Below are 18326 nucleotides of genomic sequence, written 5' to 3'. Positions count from 1 at the left end.
TAAGGGAGGAAGGAGCGTGACAGCTAATAATGTTAAGGCATGGGAAGTCCAGTCAGAACAAGTCAAAGCTCTCCAAACAAGTGAAGAGCCCTTGTTTGGCGACTACATTAGCTGTTCCAACTAGATTACAGTTTTCTTCTCCAAAAGCTACGGAGCAGGAGGACTGCAGTATCAAGAAGGTAGAATGCCATAACTTGGAAGCATCTTTCAGAGAGGATGCTACCTTGTTAATCCTTGTTTGCTAATCCTCGTCTGCATTAGTGCACTTGTTTTTAACAGCAGGTGACAGCTGTGATTGCAGTGAAACTCGGAGTATGGTTTAGTTGTCAGCATAAAGTAGGTCAAACATGTTCTGTATATTCTTTGAAAGATAGGCTAAAGCTTTTTAGTAAACATCTGGTCTTACTTTTAAGACCTAGTAAAATGTGTGTGTTTGTATGCACCGGCATGCACGCACACATACATAAATTTCAGCATTGATGTGTTTCTTTGAAACCATTGAGGACTGGCCAATGGTAATCGCTAAATCAGGGCGTACTGTTTGATTCTATAAAATATTAATGCACAAGCACCACAAAGAACCTATAGAATAGGCATGGTATTAAGCCCACATAACTTAAAGGTCTGCATTTGTTATAAACTTCTGATACCTAGAAGTTTTATGAAAAATTCCTCATTTGATTTTTCTATACGGTGTTATATCTCTCCTCCCACCCCCCATTATCAATAAGTTAAATAAGTAGGCTAAACAAAGTCTTCAGTGCAGTTGAACTTAATCCTTAAACAGAATCAAGAATTTTTAATGTTGAAGTTTATTACCAAGAAAAATAGTGGTACAACATGGTGCAAAGCTGTTAGGAGTTTTGATTTAATGAGCTATGCTTGGGCAGCTTTGAAATAGCTTACCTCGTAATCATTTTTCTCTGTACATCTTTATTGGTTTTCTTGAGCTGGTTGAAATTATACAGAGGTACTGATTTCATACTTTTTTTTAATAGAATAGTCTTACAATTCAAACTCTGCACAGATGTAGAAACCCTTCATATTCAGAAAAAACTTTCAGCGTGAGCTTATCTGTTCATATTGGAAATCATATCCTGGTCTGCTCAGGGTGATTGAGCATTATGAGCTTGTGTTAAATGCGAAAATTAGTGTCACGGACATTTTCTTTGACGCAGTCCTGTTTTTTTGAGGTTTGCAAGGAATACTGGAGCAGTTCCAAAACTGCAGTGTGTCCTGAGCTTGTTAGAAACACCTGGAAGTCAATTTTCTTTTTAAAAATCCAAGTGTGCTCAAAGGGTGTCTCTTGGCTTCCTCCAGTGGCCATGCTTGCTACTCGGTTTCACTTGCCTTCCCCCTCTTTCTTGCAGAAAAACTCTGCAGCAGCAACTAGTTGGGTGGCCAGTTGCCCTGTTTTCAAATCCGAGAGGTTTCTTGGAAACCTCCCAGCTTTGTATGATTTTGTTTCTGTTGGTATTCTCATTTGATCCACTGCCTTGGCTTCTTACTGGTTTTGTCTATCCTCAAGTGTTGGGGTTTTTTTTTAAGTTACTTGGGTTTGCTTTTACCTTGAAAAAGATACTAGTGTGCTCATTATCTGTATTCAGATATCTGATTTAAAGTGCTTGAAACACGCTATTAAAATACTTCAGCTTTTTTTTTATTTAATTGAATTTTAATTCTTTTATACTTCATGTCCTTTTTTGTGAGTTAAGATATTTGTCAGTAAAACAGATAGAAGAACTAATCTCTGAACACACCTGGATAGCAAAGTCAGCAGTGCATGAGATAATAAATCATACATTTTGAGTCTAGGTCTGTTTGACTTGGACATGTTCTAAAAATTTATGTAATGAAAAACAAAATTCACAAAAGCTCATTATGAAGACAAGTTTGCCATGAATGATACAGTTTTACCTCATCTTTGCATTTGAAAGAATGATTTGTATAAAAATCTTGTGTGAACATAGACCCTATAGGAAACACAAGAAAATGTTTAACCTTTTTTGTATGTGTTGTGCCAAGACAATTTACGTTAATAAAACCGTAATTAATTTAAAAAGTAATGTTACCTATGCAATAATTAAAACATTTTGTTTTCTATACTTCCTCTGCTTAAATAAATGTACGGACAAAAATCTACTACAAACTCAATGTATGTTTAACAATTGTATCTTTAAATGAGACTATGTCATGCTTGGAGCTCTCAATGTTTGCTTCCTGTGGAAAGATTGTGGGGAGAAACTAAATTCAATTAACGTAATACCAGTCTATTTTTTTTTTTTTATTTATTTTCAGTACTAATAGCAGCTGCCAGTTTACATATGCTTCCAATAAGTTTAGAAGTATTCAGCATTCATTTCTTCTTGACATTCTAGGTTTGTTGCACTGACCCCTTGGAGAGTGTATCATCTGACTTCTCTCATCATACTTGGAGTGCTAATTCTTCAGATAATTAAAGATTTGGTATTCTCGAGGATAAGAGGTAAGGCAGTATACCAATAGAGTTCCTTGCTTAAAGACCTGCAATTCAGAGCATGTTAGTTCATTACTAAATCCACTTCAATACTATGATTATTGTAAAAGTATTAGCTAATTTCAGAGAAGAATAATATATCTGTGATGATCTATTACCATTTTCAAGGAAGTTTTGCTATATTTTATAGAAAGGGCATTAGGAGATTTGTTTTAGCATGAGTATAATTGGTATCAGTGAACAGTCATTCTTGTTTCTTAACTGCTAGGTCTGAAAATGCATTATTTTCTAAAATACAAAGTTTTCCTAAACATTCATACTTCTTCTGACATTACTGTAATCATGTCATTGTTGGAAGGTTTGGGACACCCAATATAAATTGGTCAACTTTGTAAATAAATTGAGAAATGACCTATCTTAGCACAGGTGAGATAAGAAGTGAGCAGCATTTTTTTCTACTTTATGTAGTGTTTAGCTTCCAGTGTGTATAAAGTCTTAGGTGAATACAACCAAGTTTGAAAGGGATTTTGAGTTTGTTGGCCGGGCTGGTGGTTCGGGTTTTTTTTAATTCCTGTCCTGTACTTCACTACCATCTTGAAAATTCTTTGGCAAAATGCTTGTCGTCAGTCTGTAATTTTCACTGTCAGGAAGATTTTTTTTTTAAAGTGTCTTATTTTGCCTTTTGTTTGCTGTTGAATCCCCATGCAAAGTGTTTGAAAAATCCCTTGAACATAGTACAAAAGCAGGAAATAGGTGTCAGAGAAGCATGGTACTCCTCTTTGAAGTACTACCACGTCATTTCTGACCACCAAAGCCTATTGCTAAGTTACGGCAGTTATTCACAACCTTTTCTGAAGCACAGTTTAGTGTCATTGCCTTCTCTGGAGTCTTCATTACCATTCTGTTTCCTGCCTGAGCATTACAAGCTCAGAGGTCAACTTATAAAGCTTAGCAGAATTTGATTTTTAAGCTCTGTGTTGTAGAAATTGCCACTAATGTTGAATACCTCGCTAGTTGGAAGGTAGTGATTGACGTAAATTCTCTCTTAGCTGTAATTACTAATATTTTTGTATTGACCAAATCCAAGGTGTACCAATATTGACCAAGCTCAGAGAGTAAAAATACAATCCTGTCTTCATTTGTGTTTCACTCCTGTTTCTGTGTGATTATTCAACCATTCATCATAGAGATGAGGCTAGCTAGACCTGTGTTTCCCAGCTTACAGGATGATTATTTTACTACAGTTAACTTTTTTTTATTTTACTATTGCCTTTGATGGAATTGTACACAGAGTTCAAGAGCAATCTGGTTCTTGAAGTAATACTGTACAAATCTTGTAGTAGTGACTTGAAATCAGTGAATTGCCACTCCAAAAAGCAAGAAAAAATTCTTCCCAGTGTAACACTTCTGTGTAGCTACTTCACACTCTCAGCCAACCACTAGATGGCAAGACTATTACAGATTCGTAAGGAATGTAGAAAGTGGTTGTCAGTTTGTATATGTAAAGTGTGAGTCATGTTGGTTATCTTCTCCTTCCATGTGAAAATGTAGCAATATAAAATACTGATTTTTTCCATTTACATTTTTAACTGGTATGTTAAGTTTACAGAAAACAATTCAAGAACTGTTACTCTGAGTTAATATATCCTTCCTGTTTTGACTGTTACAGAGACTTCCTTATTCATTTTGTCCAAAATTTGAACATTCCTTATGAATAAAGAAAAAAAAAATTGTTTCTGTTTTAATGCATTGCGTTTCATCTTACATTCTCGCTATTGCAGGTGCGCAGCTTTGGAGGACCATCACTGGGAAGTAGGTATATTATTTTCAATACATTGGTTATTTAATATCTTCTTTTTTATAGTTAGTCTGGAATTTAAAAAATGGTCTAGTTTCCCTCTAATTAAAATAGAACAGAATTATTTTGATCTTAGCATCTTTTCTAGGTTTATTACTGCTTGTTCATCAGCTTTAGTTTTTAATAACTGTGTAGAAAGTGTATTTTTTCTGATATGAGTTATATTAAAGTATACAGTAACATATCAAAATACTTTTAGAAATGCTTTTTCTTACAGTAGGCTTATCATGCTTTGAGTTTTCTGGGAATTGGTGTTTTCTTTGAAGTTGGTTATTAGGGAATAATACTGTAGGTCATTATACTAGTGCTGTCTAGAAGTAGGTAAGCTTGCTGGGATTTGCCTTTATCTCTGTAGTAGCCAACACAAGTAATTCATCATTATAATTTCAAATAAATATTAGTTGGTATCCATAGGAGTAGAGATTAATCAATAATTGTGAAGTCTGTTGACTTGCCATTGGGCTGTCTCAGTCCACAGGCAAATGTTTATATCATGTTGTTAGTGTAGAGTATATTAATTGATTTAATTGGTTTGCAGTATAAACAATATCTCTAAACGGTTTACAGACAACCCATTTTCAGAATAAAAGTTTGTATATTGAAGGCATTATTCTTCTAAACAGACCACCAGGAATTACTGTATATATGACGTCATTTGAAAGCATATCCATTAGTACGCTATTGTATTACACCCTGACACTGAAGAAACAGTAATGCAAAGTTGAAAAGGGAAGATTCAGGGTTTTGTTTTCTGCCTAGAGATAGGTACCAATATCATGCAGTTACAGAAAGCAGTTCAGATGTGCAGTCGCTCCTAAACTTCTAGAGGTATGAAATATCTTCAGGCTTTCTTACACACCTGAACGGGAGCTATATGGAATGGATGACAGGTTAGTTTATGAACGGAGCAGCGTAAAATGGTTCTTTTACCATAGCTAGTGCTACTGTGTGTATCTGTGTAGACCAGCAGTGCTTCAAAGATTTTAACTGAGAAGCCATTGCTGTGGCACAGTAGTTTAGCCTGATTTGTGTGTTGTTCTTTCCTGATCTTCTTTGTGAGAGAAATGTACATAAAACTTACTATCTTTTGGGGTTTTGACATCTGAATTTACCTGTCTGTTTATGTTTGAGAAGAGGAAGGAAAAAAAATCAAATTGCTCGTAGAGTGGAAGGAAAACATAGGTTTTTAACTGCCTTTTGTTTCCATGAAAAATAATTCTGCAGTCTGAGAGAACTTTTTTCTCTCACTCCCCAGTTCATCGAGTCCCAAAACCAGAACAGTTGATTTTCATGAAAAGACTATAAATAGTACTTTAAATATCTTGGGTTCAGGTTTTCAGGTGTCCAGAATCATGGACTTGAGTCGCTGTTCTGTAGGAAGCGAATACAGAGAGTGGAAAAGAGAATTTGATGGACTCACCATAGCCTATGCCATTGGGTAATACAATAGAAGCATTGTCTGTCTCTGTGTAAAATAATTTGCAATGGTAAGAGCACAAGGTCAATCCGTAAGTCCATCTAGCCCAGTATCCACTCTCTGAAGGTGGCCAGCCAGGAGAAGCATGGCCTCGGGTAGTGTATAAAAGCAGGACAAGCTTGCAAGGTACTCCTGGTGTACTTTTCCCAGCCTCCAGCACCTTCCTGTTGAAGGACTTTTAGGTACCAGAAGTGGTGTCTCTCCCTGCCCCCCTGCCAAGCTGTTTTAGGTGGACCCTCCATGAATTTGTCTCATTGCTTTTGTTCTTAAAAAGCTTCTGCTATTCGCAGCATCCTGTAGCACAGATATCCACAGCTGAACTATGTGTTTTGTGAACACGGCCTTGTGTTTGTTTATTGCTATATAATAGTTTCTTAATCCCTTTCTTTCTTTATTGTGTTGGAAGAAATAGTGAGCAATCACTCTCTATTTCCAGCAAGCTGTGACTTTATGAACCACTATCCTGTCCGGTTCAGTTCATGACTACTTAATTGTTCCTAAAATAGAAGTTGTCTGTAGCTTTGATCCGTTCATCGTGCTTTTCTGCACTTTTCTTCCATTTCTGTTATCCTTTTTGTTGGGGAGGTGGGAGGGGGGGCAGAATTAGAAATAGCGTTCAGCATTCAGGGACACCCTTGGACTATACATTGGCATAGGACTACACATTGTCATAAGAGTGCCCTCTCTTCTTCTCAAGATAAATCCCAATGCTTGATTGGCTTTTTTAACCTCTCCTGAGCTCTGAATTGATGTTATCATGAATATACAGTCATCTCAAGATAATGCTCCCGAGTAGTAAAGGTCATCTTAAAGCCCATGTGATTTTGAGATTATTTTCTTTCCTCTGTGAATCTCTTCACATTTCACCTGCCTTTTTGCAAGCAAATCACTTGATACTTGGTTCAAGTTCTGCAATTCCTTGCAGTCAGTCTCTGTCTTTACCAGAAAAATTGCTCTCATATCCCATGACTTCTCAGTCTCCGTAACAGCATTTTGTGAGACACCTTGATGAAAGCCTTCTCAGAAATCCAGGTAAATTTTTACAGATATCAGTGTTGATCTGCAAGCTCGTTGACACTTTGAAAGCACAAAAGGTTTGTGATGTGATGTCCTTTACGGCCTACCATAGGACAGGCACGCACGTCCCTTATTAGATTTCCTGACAGTTTGCACAGGGCAGAGATGAGTCTTTACTGGTTTGCAGTTCTCTGGCTCTTACATACCTTCTCTAAAAATAGAAGTTGCTTTAGACACTTCACAGTCCTCTGGTGTTAAGGCAGATTTAAGGGAGGTTGTTTAACATAAATGAAATTTCAACTGTTGCACCCTAGCTTTCATTTAGAACTTTTGTAAGTTCACATTAAGACTGCATTTGTTTGCATTGTGAGTGGGTGTTTGTTTCTTTTTCTTCTCCTTTTTTTGAATGCTAACATAAATGTATCTGTTGATTGTGTTGAAATTGGAAGAACTGCTGTAAGACATCAAGGTTGGGTGCGTGGTTGCTTTTCATTTTACTCAAGATTGGATATGAACAACTGTTTTCATGTAACCTTATATAAGCAAGCTGTGTCGAACGTATCCCCATACTGTCTGTTTACAAAAAACACTGCACAGCAGAGAATCGCATGCTCTTAAATAACATACAGAGAAAAAAATTTAGTAGATTTGTGGTACTTTGAATGAGAGGCAATGCCTATTCTAATAAATTAAATGTGTTCATGATCATTCTCTGGCGTGATGGCCCACAGACACAAAACAACTGTGTCCATAGCACTTAACTGCTTTATAGTCAACGCAGAATGGCCCTGTGCAGGCTGGAAAGGATTCCTGGTCTGTGCCAACTTTGAAAGTACCTTGGCTTGTTTGGGAAAGTGCTGGTTGGCATGTGCCAAAACTCTGCCAAGAGCTATTTTAATGGTTTAACTGCATCAACGACCAATTCTAGTGCTGGACAGCATCGCCGCACACAGTTTAGTTTATCAAAACAGATATAGTCAGAAAGTAACAGATAATCTGAACAGACTTGTTTCCTGCCTTACCTTTGTGTTATGTAATTCTGGTTTTGAAAATTAGTATCAATCAGTCACTATCACACTATGATGTTTCATAAATGGTGGCACAGCTTTATGATGATTTTAATAGCTAGATGGTATCATTTGTACTATTATTTTTGCAAGTAAAGCTTGTGGTATTTGGAGGGTGAATGACTGATTATCACTGTTCTGAAACTTGCATTTTTTCAACATTCATGTGCATTGTGCATCCCATCTGCTGCACATACACTCCAAGCATCAGAGATTGGAGTCCTCTGGTAAAGATAGTGTTAATTTGTTGCACTTGCTTTTGGTTCTCCTTGATCTTTGCTGAGCATTGCTGACTAGTTAAAGCAAGCGTAGCCTCACTTCTTTTTCATTGCCGTAACTCAAATGGGGAATGCTAGTTGTCTCCCATGTAAAATGTGTCTGTGTAAGAAGACCTGTGCTTTTATTTCTACTGGAGTCATTTAGTACTATTTTAAATTAAAAATCTTCAAACTGAAGTAAGATGAGATCTCATCTTGAACCTTTCTCAGTGAAACAGGCTCCTGTAGCACATTCTGTTTCTGAATCTGCTTCTGTTTCTGAGGAACTTCTCTACTGATATCTTGCCTTTTTAAAAAATGGATAACAACTGTTAAAGGAGCACTGCAGAACGTCACTTGTTAAATTATTCTTTTTCTTTATAAAGCTGTTTTATTTCTTCCTATCCTAGCAAGATTTCTTTGAAACCTGATGCTTCTCTAGTCAGTGCTAGTAGATGTATTAGAATATGCACAGGAATTGTAGCACACCTTCATTTCTTGAGGGGTCAAACTTAAGGAGGTCATATTAATACTCATTCAAATTTATCCTTTTATAGCAAGCCTAAAAAAAATAATCAGTTGCAGCCTGAGAAGAGTCTAAGCAACAGCGCTTTAAAATGGCCATCAGAGAGTGACTGAAGAGAATAAGCCAGAAAGAACAGAGTTAATGCTGTAAAAACTGGCAGCTCTGCATAGCTAGTTTTCAGGGCCCCCTATGCTTTATCTTTTTTTTTAAACAAATTAAAGCTACTGATTTCTAGGAAGAGAACTGCCTGACCACAGATGGTGTTAAGCTCCCCACTGCACTAACAGCCGCATCAGCCGCACAGACTGCAGTAAGTGTGTAGTACTTACTACATTATTATACCTGGAACATTTTGGTTATCATTCTTTAGGCTGTGAAAGTAAGTCTTGAAAGGGTTCTCCTGGCCCCATAGTTTGAAAGAAAGACTTTTTCTTCCCAGAGGGGGGCTTTCCTCCCAGGTACACTTGCATGCTTTCTTCTGGTCCCAAGAGGGGGGAAAAATACGAAAGCACAGCACCCTGAACACCATGTCTTATCCAGTGCTGCCCATATGATCAGACCGATCAAGACTCAGACTTCTGTAAGAAGAAACAGGAACATTACAAGAAAAAAGGACACTTCTTGATTGCAGCTTTTAACTGGCATGTCTTTATTGAAGCAATTTAGGACTTGATGTTGAAAACCATGGGTTAATACTGAAGCTCTCTGGAACCTCGGTAGTTAGCCAGCTGGGATACTTCTAAGATAATAGCCTTCACTGACAGGAGGTTACAAACAGGTGCACAGAGGTTATTGCCCAAGCCCAGGACATTCCTGTTTCTCGACACCCCTCTCCTCGAGTCCCTCCTTCATGGATTCCTTTTATGAGAGTTATCTGTGGTGATACTTGTGGACTCTCATCAAAGTTGCTGCCTGCTTCCAGGGGAGTGTTACTGCTTGGTACGGAACTATATCCATTATTGGGCCAGCAGGTGTTAAATCCCTGTTGTGACAGCTTCAAATTCAGGTCGTAACTTTCCAAGACATGAACTCATCTCTTGACCTATGCAAATTCCACACTTGCATCAGTCCAGCTCATAGACTGATCATTGCATTGCAATGGTCAGTGCGCTCTAAGGAACAATGTTCTGTACTAGCACCATTCAGAGCTTGACAGACTTCACACAATGTGAGGTTATTGTTTTTTCCCAAGAAGAAGAAAAAAAAAAATCTTTTTAATCATAACTCTGTAATGCACTTGTGCAAAATTATTCCTAATATGTCACTGACAGCAATGGAAAAAACTTTTCATGTTATCACTGAAGATAATGAGACAATTCCCCCTTTCATCTAATTACCATGTTTCATTTATTATGTCTGAGGCTTTACATACCTCTGATTTGCATACGCTTCGCCTGCTGGGTTTGCTTAAGACAATCTGCAAGTCATTTGCCTAAACATTTCTGATGTATTCTGCCTAGCCTTATTTTGTGCTCAATGGAGAAAGAGTTGAAATACTTTGTGAGATTTATAGCATGATTCATCTTGTCCTAAATGAAATGTCTGTAGACTGGCCAGGTACATTGTACCTTAGTGGTCACTTTTTGGTTCCCTTGAATATATCCCGTAAGCCTAGGGTGGTGAGATGAGTAAGAGCATTTACAACCCTTGTGTCATTATTCCCTGTTGGTCTTAAGGCCTGTCTGTCTTAAGGATGCCATTGACTGGTGCTCATGGTTACAGTAAGAAGCTGACTCTTGCAGCAACATGCTGGAATAGCATTCCACAGCAGTAACAACTGCAGGGCTCGACAAACAAGCATGGGGACTAGGTTTACTTCTGTCTCTTTGTGTATGCAAGTGGTTTGTCTGAGATGAATCTCCGGCACAGTATGATTGTACATTCAGATCACTCTTGAGACCTTGAGGATATGCTGCTTAATCGTATCTCAAAAAAAAATATTCTGTCCTTCAGGGTGTTGCGAAGAGATCTCTTTGCAGATGGGCAGGTTAGGAAATAAGAGGTCTTTTTCCATTAGGAAATCCAAACAGATTCAAGGTTGTAACGGAAGTGTTTCTGTTTTATGCTTGTTAATCCATTTCCTTGATGGTGCAGATAGGAACAAAGCTAATGTAAGCCAAGGGCAGTCCTGTGGGCCAGTCAGTACTGAAACAAGGGACTATCGGTATCGGTTTCTGTTGCACAGTCCCTTAGTCTTGGTTTGGTCATCCAGGCGAGATCCATTCTTCACATGGCTGTACACAACTGCATGAAATCTGGTAACAGACTGAAGAAAAAAATTCCTGTGGACCTACAGGAAGGCAGAATATAGTCTAATAGATAAATAGATTAAAATCAGCTTCAGAGTGCAAATATTTCCTTCTTCAGTTGTTTCTATATAATGTGAAGGCATCTAGTATACTTAAAGAGTTCCACTCCTGGTATTTTGTAATGTTTGATGGTCTGTTCATTTCAGCTCATATATTCATAGGAGTTTGTGGTGGAATATATATATGTTGCTGAATAACGTACCTCAAATAATTATGCTTAAAAATATTATTCTCCAAATGTTCTTAATATAAAAAAGTGGTTGCAGTCCTGCAGAAGGTGGATGCATACATGTGGAACTGTAGTCTTAGCAAATGGAAGTTGAGTTTTATTTGCAGTTTAAACCTATATTTTATTTATTCAGTAGCTACCGTACAGTTCAAATATCAAATTGTAATTATCCTTTGTTTTATATAATGCATTGTCACAGCTGAGATAGCTAGCAATATGCATGGTGGGTTTTTTTCAAATCTCAAAGGCACATTATCTATAAATGCTCAAACTTCCCTGCAGATTGCAGAAAGAATTATCTACATTGCAAAAACTTCTTGATACTAACATCTTTTTTTTTTATGTTGCATGACTTTATTCCTGCTTTCTGGCTAGTTATTTCCAAATTGTTAGCTCACTTCTCAGGTAATATGCTCTTCAGGGTTTGTTTTTATATTTGATAAACAATAAAATCAGCATTCTGGTAAAATTTTGTGTGTTCGTTGTCTTACAGGAACAAATAATAATAATACTTCACTAGAAAGGCTGCAACTTTAGCAAAAGTGTCACACTTCAAGTCTGAAGATCGTTTAATACATTTTTTTACACACTTATCCTGGGGTCTTGGTTGGTTGGTTCTTTCTTGTTTAAGGGCAGGGGAAACAAAGGAGATGGCACAGCCTTTGTAGGTGTTATGTATCTCACTGGTAGAAATAGTCGGTTTGTTTGGCTTGGGTTTTTTCTTATATTTGACAGAAATAATGTGTGCTGCATATAACCGATTTCTTCTCACATATAGTGGTTTGTGAACTTTTGAAGTCAGGCCTACTATCTGTGGTTCTCTAGTAATTTGGTTAGAACATGACTCTGCCTTAGCCATCACAAGACATTTTCCTCTCTTCCCCATCTCTAGGAGCTCAACTTGCCTTTCATTGTAGAGCGTGCATGGAAGAGATGAGGTGAAAATGTTGGAATTCTCCAGCCTCTACTGCTACCAAATAAATATTGCATACCTCTTTCTGTAAGCCTTATTTGCCTTCTGTCCCTATTAGCTAAAAATAAAGGTTAAACATTATCGCGGCGGCAAGAAAAGAGTAACTTCTGAGGAAGTAAGGGCGGAAACAAAGGACCAGCAGAATTTTACTGGGGCTGCTTTAACTTTTTTTGACAAGGATATATTCCATCAACCCAATTTAATATTTGATGAGTCGTGAGTTATGTTTTCAGAAACTTTTATCATTGATGTTTGAGTATCTGTATTGCTCCTGGCATGATGCTCAAACCGAGGCCTTATCAGTATCAAGTAAAAGTGATGACTTGTGCTTTATAGCATAAATGTTTTGTAAATGCATCCCAGGCATAGATTTATTTTTTCTAACACTATTGCAAATAACTCAAGTAGCTTATATTCTGTTGGGAACATTCTCCTTTTTCGCTGCACTGCTTGTTTAGTAAGTTCTTTCCGATTTTGCGTTCATGCATTTGGCTTGTCAAATATAGTACGCCTCTGATGAGTTTGGCTGGTTGATTTGTTTCATGCCGTTTTCCAGTTTAAGCTCCTCTTCCAACACTGATTCTGTCCTCTACAGCGCCTGCCACTCGTCCCAGGGTATTGCCACTCACTCATCTGAAGGATTAGTGCGCATACTGAATGAAAATGCTAAGGACATATCAATCTCATAACAAGATGCTTCTAATACCTGCCCTTTGGTATGGCTTTTCAATTAAACGTGAAGTTATCTCATGGGGATTGCATATAAGCTGTATTTTTGCAGTTTGCTTTTAAGTGTCATACGGGAAATTTTCAAAAGCATTGCAACAGCTGAGATGTATGCTTCCATCTTTTCTTTAGGATGGGCTATGTACTTTTTAAAAAGAAATATGCCTTGTTTTTTACTTGTTTGGATACTGAGTAATCATCATTGACTGCTTTAACAGCTTGTCAGCTGTGTTACTAGCTTGGTCAGTATCTCTTCAAGTATCCAAGTGAGAGCAGTTGATCTGAAATTGCTTGGATAGCCCTATTTTTTCTAGTTTTAGCTTCCTAAACTATAATTCCTTGAGAAATGTATTACTTACTTTATTTGTCCCACAATCCTGTCCCTTCATCTAACCCATTGGCTAGTTGTAGTCAGAATTCTCAAGAATTATTTTAAACTTTTTATTCTATTTAGAGAGCTCTGAAAGATTTCCATATTGTATATTTTCGTTTTGCAGCACTGAGATACTAGGGAGTCATTCGGAAGATTGCTGTTGCTTACCTCTGGGAAATTTTTCTTCTTCTGATAACAAAAGTGGTTTTATAGAAATATTTAATTAAAATTTCAAGATGCAGAGGAATACCTCACATAGTCTGATTTGACAGTTGTTTTTTGGTCTCGCTAATGTCTCACAGACAGGAGATTTCAGTAATCATTTCCAAGCATATTGTTTGAAAGCCTTTTTTTTTTTTTTTTTTTAGCATTCTGTTTGTATATTCTCAGGGATAAACAAATATTATTCCTTGAATAAGTCAGAAGGAGTAATTTCATGGAACAACTTCAGGAGATTTCATGTGGAGGCTTCTAAAAATACTTATACGTAGCATTACAGTTCGACTCGATGATCTTAAAAGTCTTTTATAACCTAAATGATTCTCTGATTTTGCCAGTTTGCCTCCATGTTGGAAAAAAGGTCATCTGTGCACCAGCACAGTGAGATGTGTATTTTTACTATACTTAAATAAACTAGGTTTGAAAAACTTTTATTCAAGTGAAGCCACTGCATCCATGATTAAACGTGTGAAATAAATACCTGACATAAGTGCAGTCTTTGCAAACTGCAGGGTATGCTGCATCCTGTGCAAAAGTGACTCAGTAATTAATTTCCTTTGTTACTCACTGGTAAAAATTAACTGTTACACTCAGTTGAAAAATGCTAGCTCCGTAATAATGGGAGGATGGAAATACAGCCTTTGTTCGTCATTTTTTATTTAAACATAGGGCAGTTTTTCTTCAGCAATTTCCAACATACAGTAAAGCCAGCTCTATTCTGTGTTTAATTAATTTTTTGAAGTATGGAGCTGCAGTCACTGTTCAATTATTCATGAGAGTTTTGCTTCTGGATCCTCTGTGTCAAAAATGCAGTTCTGTTAAAGGTGTCTGTGAGCAGAGCCAGGTGGATTTGTACGTTGTGAACAACCTAAGAACTGCTAATTCTGAGCTGACCCAGTTCTGATAGCTCTGTGTCATGCTCACTGGCATGTCACGTAATACCCGTATTATCATCACTGGGGAAGAAAATGCAACCTCCCCGCTGCTGCCTACCATCATCCAGCCTGTCTCACATCTTTTTTATTGCTGTGGTTATTGTAATGATCAAATGTTTCTTTTGATCACAGTATTAACTAAACATTAAGTACAAGATATAGAGAATTGCAGGTGTTTTGGTCTTTTTAGTTCAGCTTGTTTCCAGCACTAAGAAAACAAAACAACTCCTGGAAGCTGCTGGGAGTTGAAAGGAAAGTGATAAAGCAAATACAGAAAATTCCAGCGAGGAGGTGAGTGGAGAAACGAACCAGAGATTCAGAAAGAGAAAATAGCAAAAATGCTTAGTGTTAGTCTGGAGCTCTCCCATGCCACTGGTCCCCTTCTCAGCTTTGCACTATCTCAATAACAAGTTCTTAGATCTACTCTTCCGTGTTAGACAAGAGCAAGCGTGGCAGGTGCTGCATTTGAATTTGCTGATTTGTACAGTGCAGTTGCATGCCGTTGGCCAAGTTTTCCCAGCTTTCAGCAAGGGAGTTTCAAGGTGTCCTTCACTTCTTAATATTTCCATGCTTCTTACTGATATAGCAATATTGGCACCATTACTTTTCAGCAGCAGAGAGAAAGTTTTAGAAGTCTAATTACAGGGAAAACAAAACATACTGTCTTCCGTGTTGAGTTGTGGGCCACACTTTGGACATACAATGAAAGCTACAAGCTTCTCTTAAAGTAGTCGTCTATCCCATCTTCGTGGGTTGATTTCTTAAGCCCGTGAACATCTCTATAGAAAAACTATATCTGGAAAACTGCAGAGGAATTGTGCTGGTACCATGCATCTCAGATCACTTTGTCTGTCTTCAGGGACGCCTCTTGAAGCAAGCAATTAATCCTTGCTTGTTGTGGGGTGCAAGACAGAATGAATTAAAAGGGACAATATTTAGGTACCTCCTGAATCTAAGAAAATGTTGTTCTCTGACCCCTTTTCAGCAGATCAGCTTTCTCATGCTAACCACAGCATCTGTTACTCTTTCCCTATTTATTTTTCAAAGCTGCTTGGAAATTGTCAGCTACGGGCAGGCACACTTTATGTATCGCTGTCAGTTCTGAGTATTACTGCACTTTCAGTATAAAGCCCTTGCTTTGTTTCTTTTTTTGACTTGTTTATATTTACAAAGTGTTTATTATAAATAGCATGCTTCAGAGGCAGGGTGTAGAAAGGTATACTCTTACCTTGGCTGCCGGCCTAAATAGCATTATAAGAAAACCTGTCCAAGGATGTGATTGACAGGCATTTCCTCAATAAGAAAGTGAAACTTGGAATAAAGTGTATGTGGGGGAAAGTGGCAAAGACCCCTCATATCCTGGATAAACATCCTTCCAGTTGAAGGATCCAAAAGATTTGGATGTACTCTTACAAAATGTCAGCCAAAAAGTAATGTTCATTCTTAGACAGGTGTGCTTCAACTCACGTGTTGAACTTAGGCTTAAATTATGAACTGCCTCTTGAAGGGTAGCAAAAGCCTTCCTACCCAGCTCAGACAGGGAAAGGCGAAGACTTGGATGCAGCTGCATCATTCTGAACAGAAGAGCTCGTCACTCCTTGCCTCTGTCAGCCCTCACCCCGTATATTTATCCCTAATCCATAAAGACTTTTGAACAAGTTCGGTGTTCTGGGATTTTCTAATTTATGGAGGGAATCCATGTCAAATGTCTGGCAATTTGTAGCTGTGACTATGCAGGAGTAGCTGCCTATCAGTACACTAACAACTAGGTTACTGGTTGGAGTGCAATCTTTAATTCCTTATTTTCAAGTGGAGGTACTGTATTCCAAGGCTTTGCAGACAGCACAAACTGGAAAAAGTCAGTTCCTTGTAAAGAATATCCTTCTTTTTAGGGATATTAGGGATCACAGAGTTAGCAAGGCTATCTTCTAGTTAAAAGATTTCAAAGAGCTTAGGCAGACTTAGTAATAACGTCTAGACATGTAGACCTTAGCTGCATATTGTTGTATCTTGAACTGGTTGACAAGCAGTAGTACTTTTCTAGAATAGCAAGGTACCAAGCCCTGTTAAACAGAACAGAAAACTGACATACAGTCAAAACATCCTTTTTGTAACTCTTTGTAGGGTTATACCATACAATAAACTTAACTGCTGCCTAGTCCAGGAACAGCCTGTTTGATTGCCACAGAGCTGTTGGGTATGTTTGCCTGCCTCAGAGATTTGTTCTGCTTGCAAATGTAATGTTCATATTTTTCACCTTTTGTATGTATTTTAAAATGTTCTTTATTATATAATTAGGTGGGTTGCGTCAGATTATTATTAATGCCCAAACCAGCAGAATATCATTGCAACAAGTACCAGACAGAACACGAGTAGAGGAAGACTGCATTTCTGATCAGTGTGGAACTTTGAACAGAATGACAGACCTCAAATTGCTCATCAGGAGACAAGTTCGCAAAACTGACCTTTTTAAAGGGTAGAGAGTAAATTTAAGTGGAAAGATTAATGTTAAAATGGTCATGTGTCCTATTGCCTATGTTTATTCCATTGCACATGTAACATTTTCACCATGGGTATTTTTATTCTATTCTTACCGCTTTCCATTTTAACAGTTGAACAACTGTGAGAGATAACTTACAATCCTGAAGTCATTTGACTTGTCATCTTAAAGGGTATTTATAAACTATAGCATTCAGGGAGCCCCCAGTGTTACTTTAAATAGAGAGACTGCTTTTAGGATTAAGAAAAAAAAGGGGGCTGTTTCATTTTGGAATTGCTTTTCTTAAACACAAGTCAAATCATATTTGATAAAAAAACTCCATAAAAACAGGTAGCAAACTTAACCATATACTGTATTTTCGTATTATCACTAAAGACTGGATGAAATGCAAATGGTATGGCTTATGCCAAACCCAAAAATGTGAAAAAGATGTTTTTCTCCTGCAAGTACAAACAGCTTTCTTCCCCTTTTAATATTGGTCTGTATTATCTGTTTCTTGTAGGCAGAAATGCTGCTTTTGTTATTTTATTATTTTGAGGAGAAGAATAGGGTTTGTTCCACATGAAAAAGTTACTGAATCAAATACCCAAACCTGCCATAGGTATATTTATCAGAGGCATTTGTCTCCCAATTTCCATGATTGCTTGTCACAGTTTTTGCCAGTCACATTTTTTTTTTCTTGCCGCACAAATTGGCATCAATCTGATTACGAGAATATATATACATGATGTAAAGAAATGGTTCTGGGGCCAGTTGTCCCTAAGCATTGATTTCAGCATCGTGAGAGCAGCTTTCAGGCCATTCTGCAGATAATGCAAAGGTTTCTAGAACCTGAAGCCCATCGTTGAATCGGTATCTGTTTTCTCTGATTAAAAAGCTTGCTCTTCTGTACTATTATATGTGGTTTGAGAAACTGAATTATTTAAATAATATTTTGTACTGTCTTATATCTCACCAACAAGAACGAAGGCTGGAAATTCTGTAGTGCTACACAGTTTTCCATATGCAATATGCCCCCTGTATCCAGTAAAAATATAGCAATTACATTTTCAGTTTCGTAAAAATGCTGTTTTTCACAAGGAGAAAATATGCGCAGATCTCCTAACAACCTGTTGAGTTAATTCCTGTCAAGTTTTCAAATTCTAAACAATTTATAAAGCATATTGGAAATTTGAGGGTAATAAGAAGGAAAAAGAAAGCAATTTCGGTTATTTGAGAACTTAAAGAAGCAAGGAACATTTATGATTAATGAAACCAGTTAGTTATAAATATATACTAGTTATTGCTATGGAAGGAAGAGGATGTCATTGCTTGGAATCTTTACAACGGTGATAGTCAGGAGAAAGATCAGAGTAAGTAGAGTTGAGTTTTTATAGTAGTTGGG

The 18326-nt window shown here is 37.4% G+C and overlaps 1 protein-coding gene across 1 annotated transcript in view; it reads left to right on the top strand.

Moving 5' to 3' along the window:
• The window catches only part of RETREG1 (reticulophagy regulator 1), a 70818-nt gene that overhangs the window by 13173 nt on the left and 39319 nt on the right, over positions 1-18326 (top strand). The window contains exons 2-3 of the mRNA XM_030041718.1: positions 2379-2485; positions 4258-4288. Coding sequence (XP_029897578.1) covers positions 2379-2485; positions 4258-4288 — 138 coding nt within the window. The remainder of the gene's footprint in view (positions 1-2378; positions 2486-4257; positions 4289-18326) is intronic.

Source organism: Aquila chrysaetos, chromosome 18 (assembly GCF_900496995.4).
Source record: "Aquila chrysaetos chrysaetos chromosome 18, bAquChr1.4, whole genome shotgun sequence".
In the NCBI taxonomy this organism is placed as follows: Eukaryota; Metazoa; Chordata; class Aves; order Accipitriformes; family Accipitridae; genus Aquila; species Aquila chrysaetos.
Note: the sequence above shows the minus strand (reverse complement) of the source record. Positions and strands in the feature narration are given on the sequence as shown.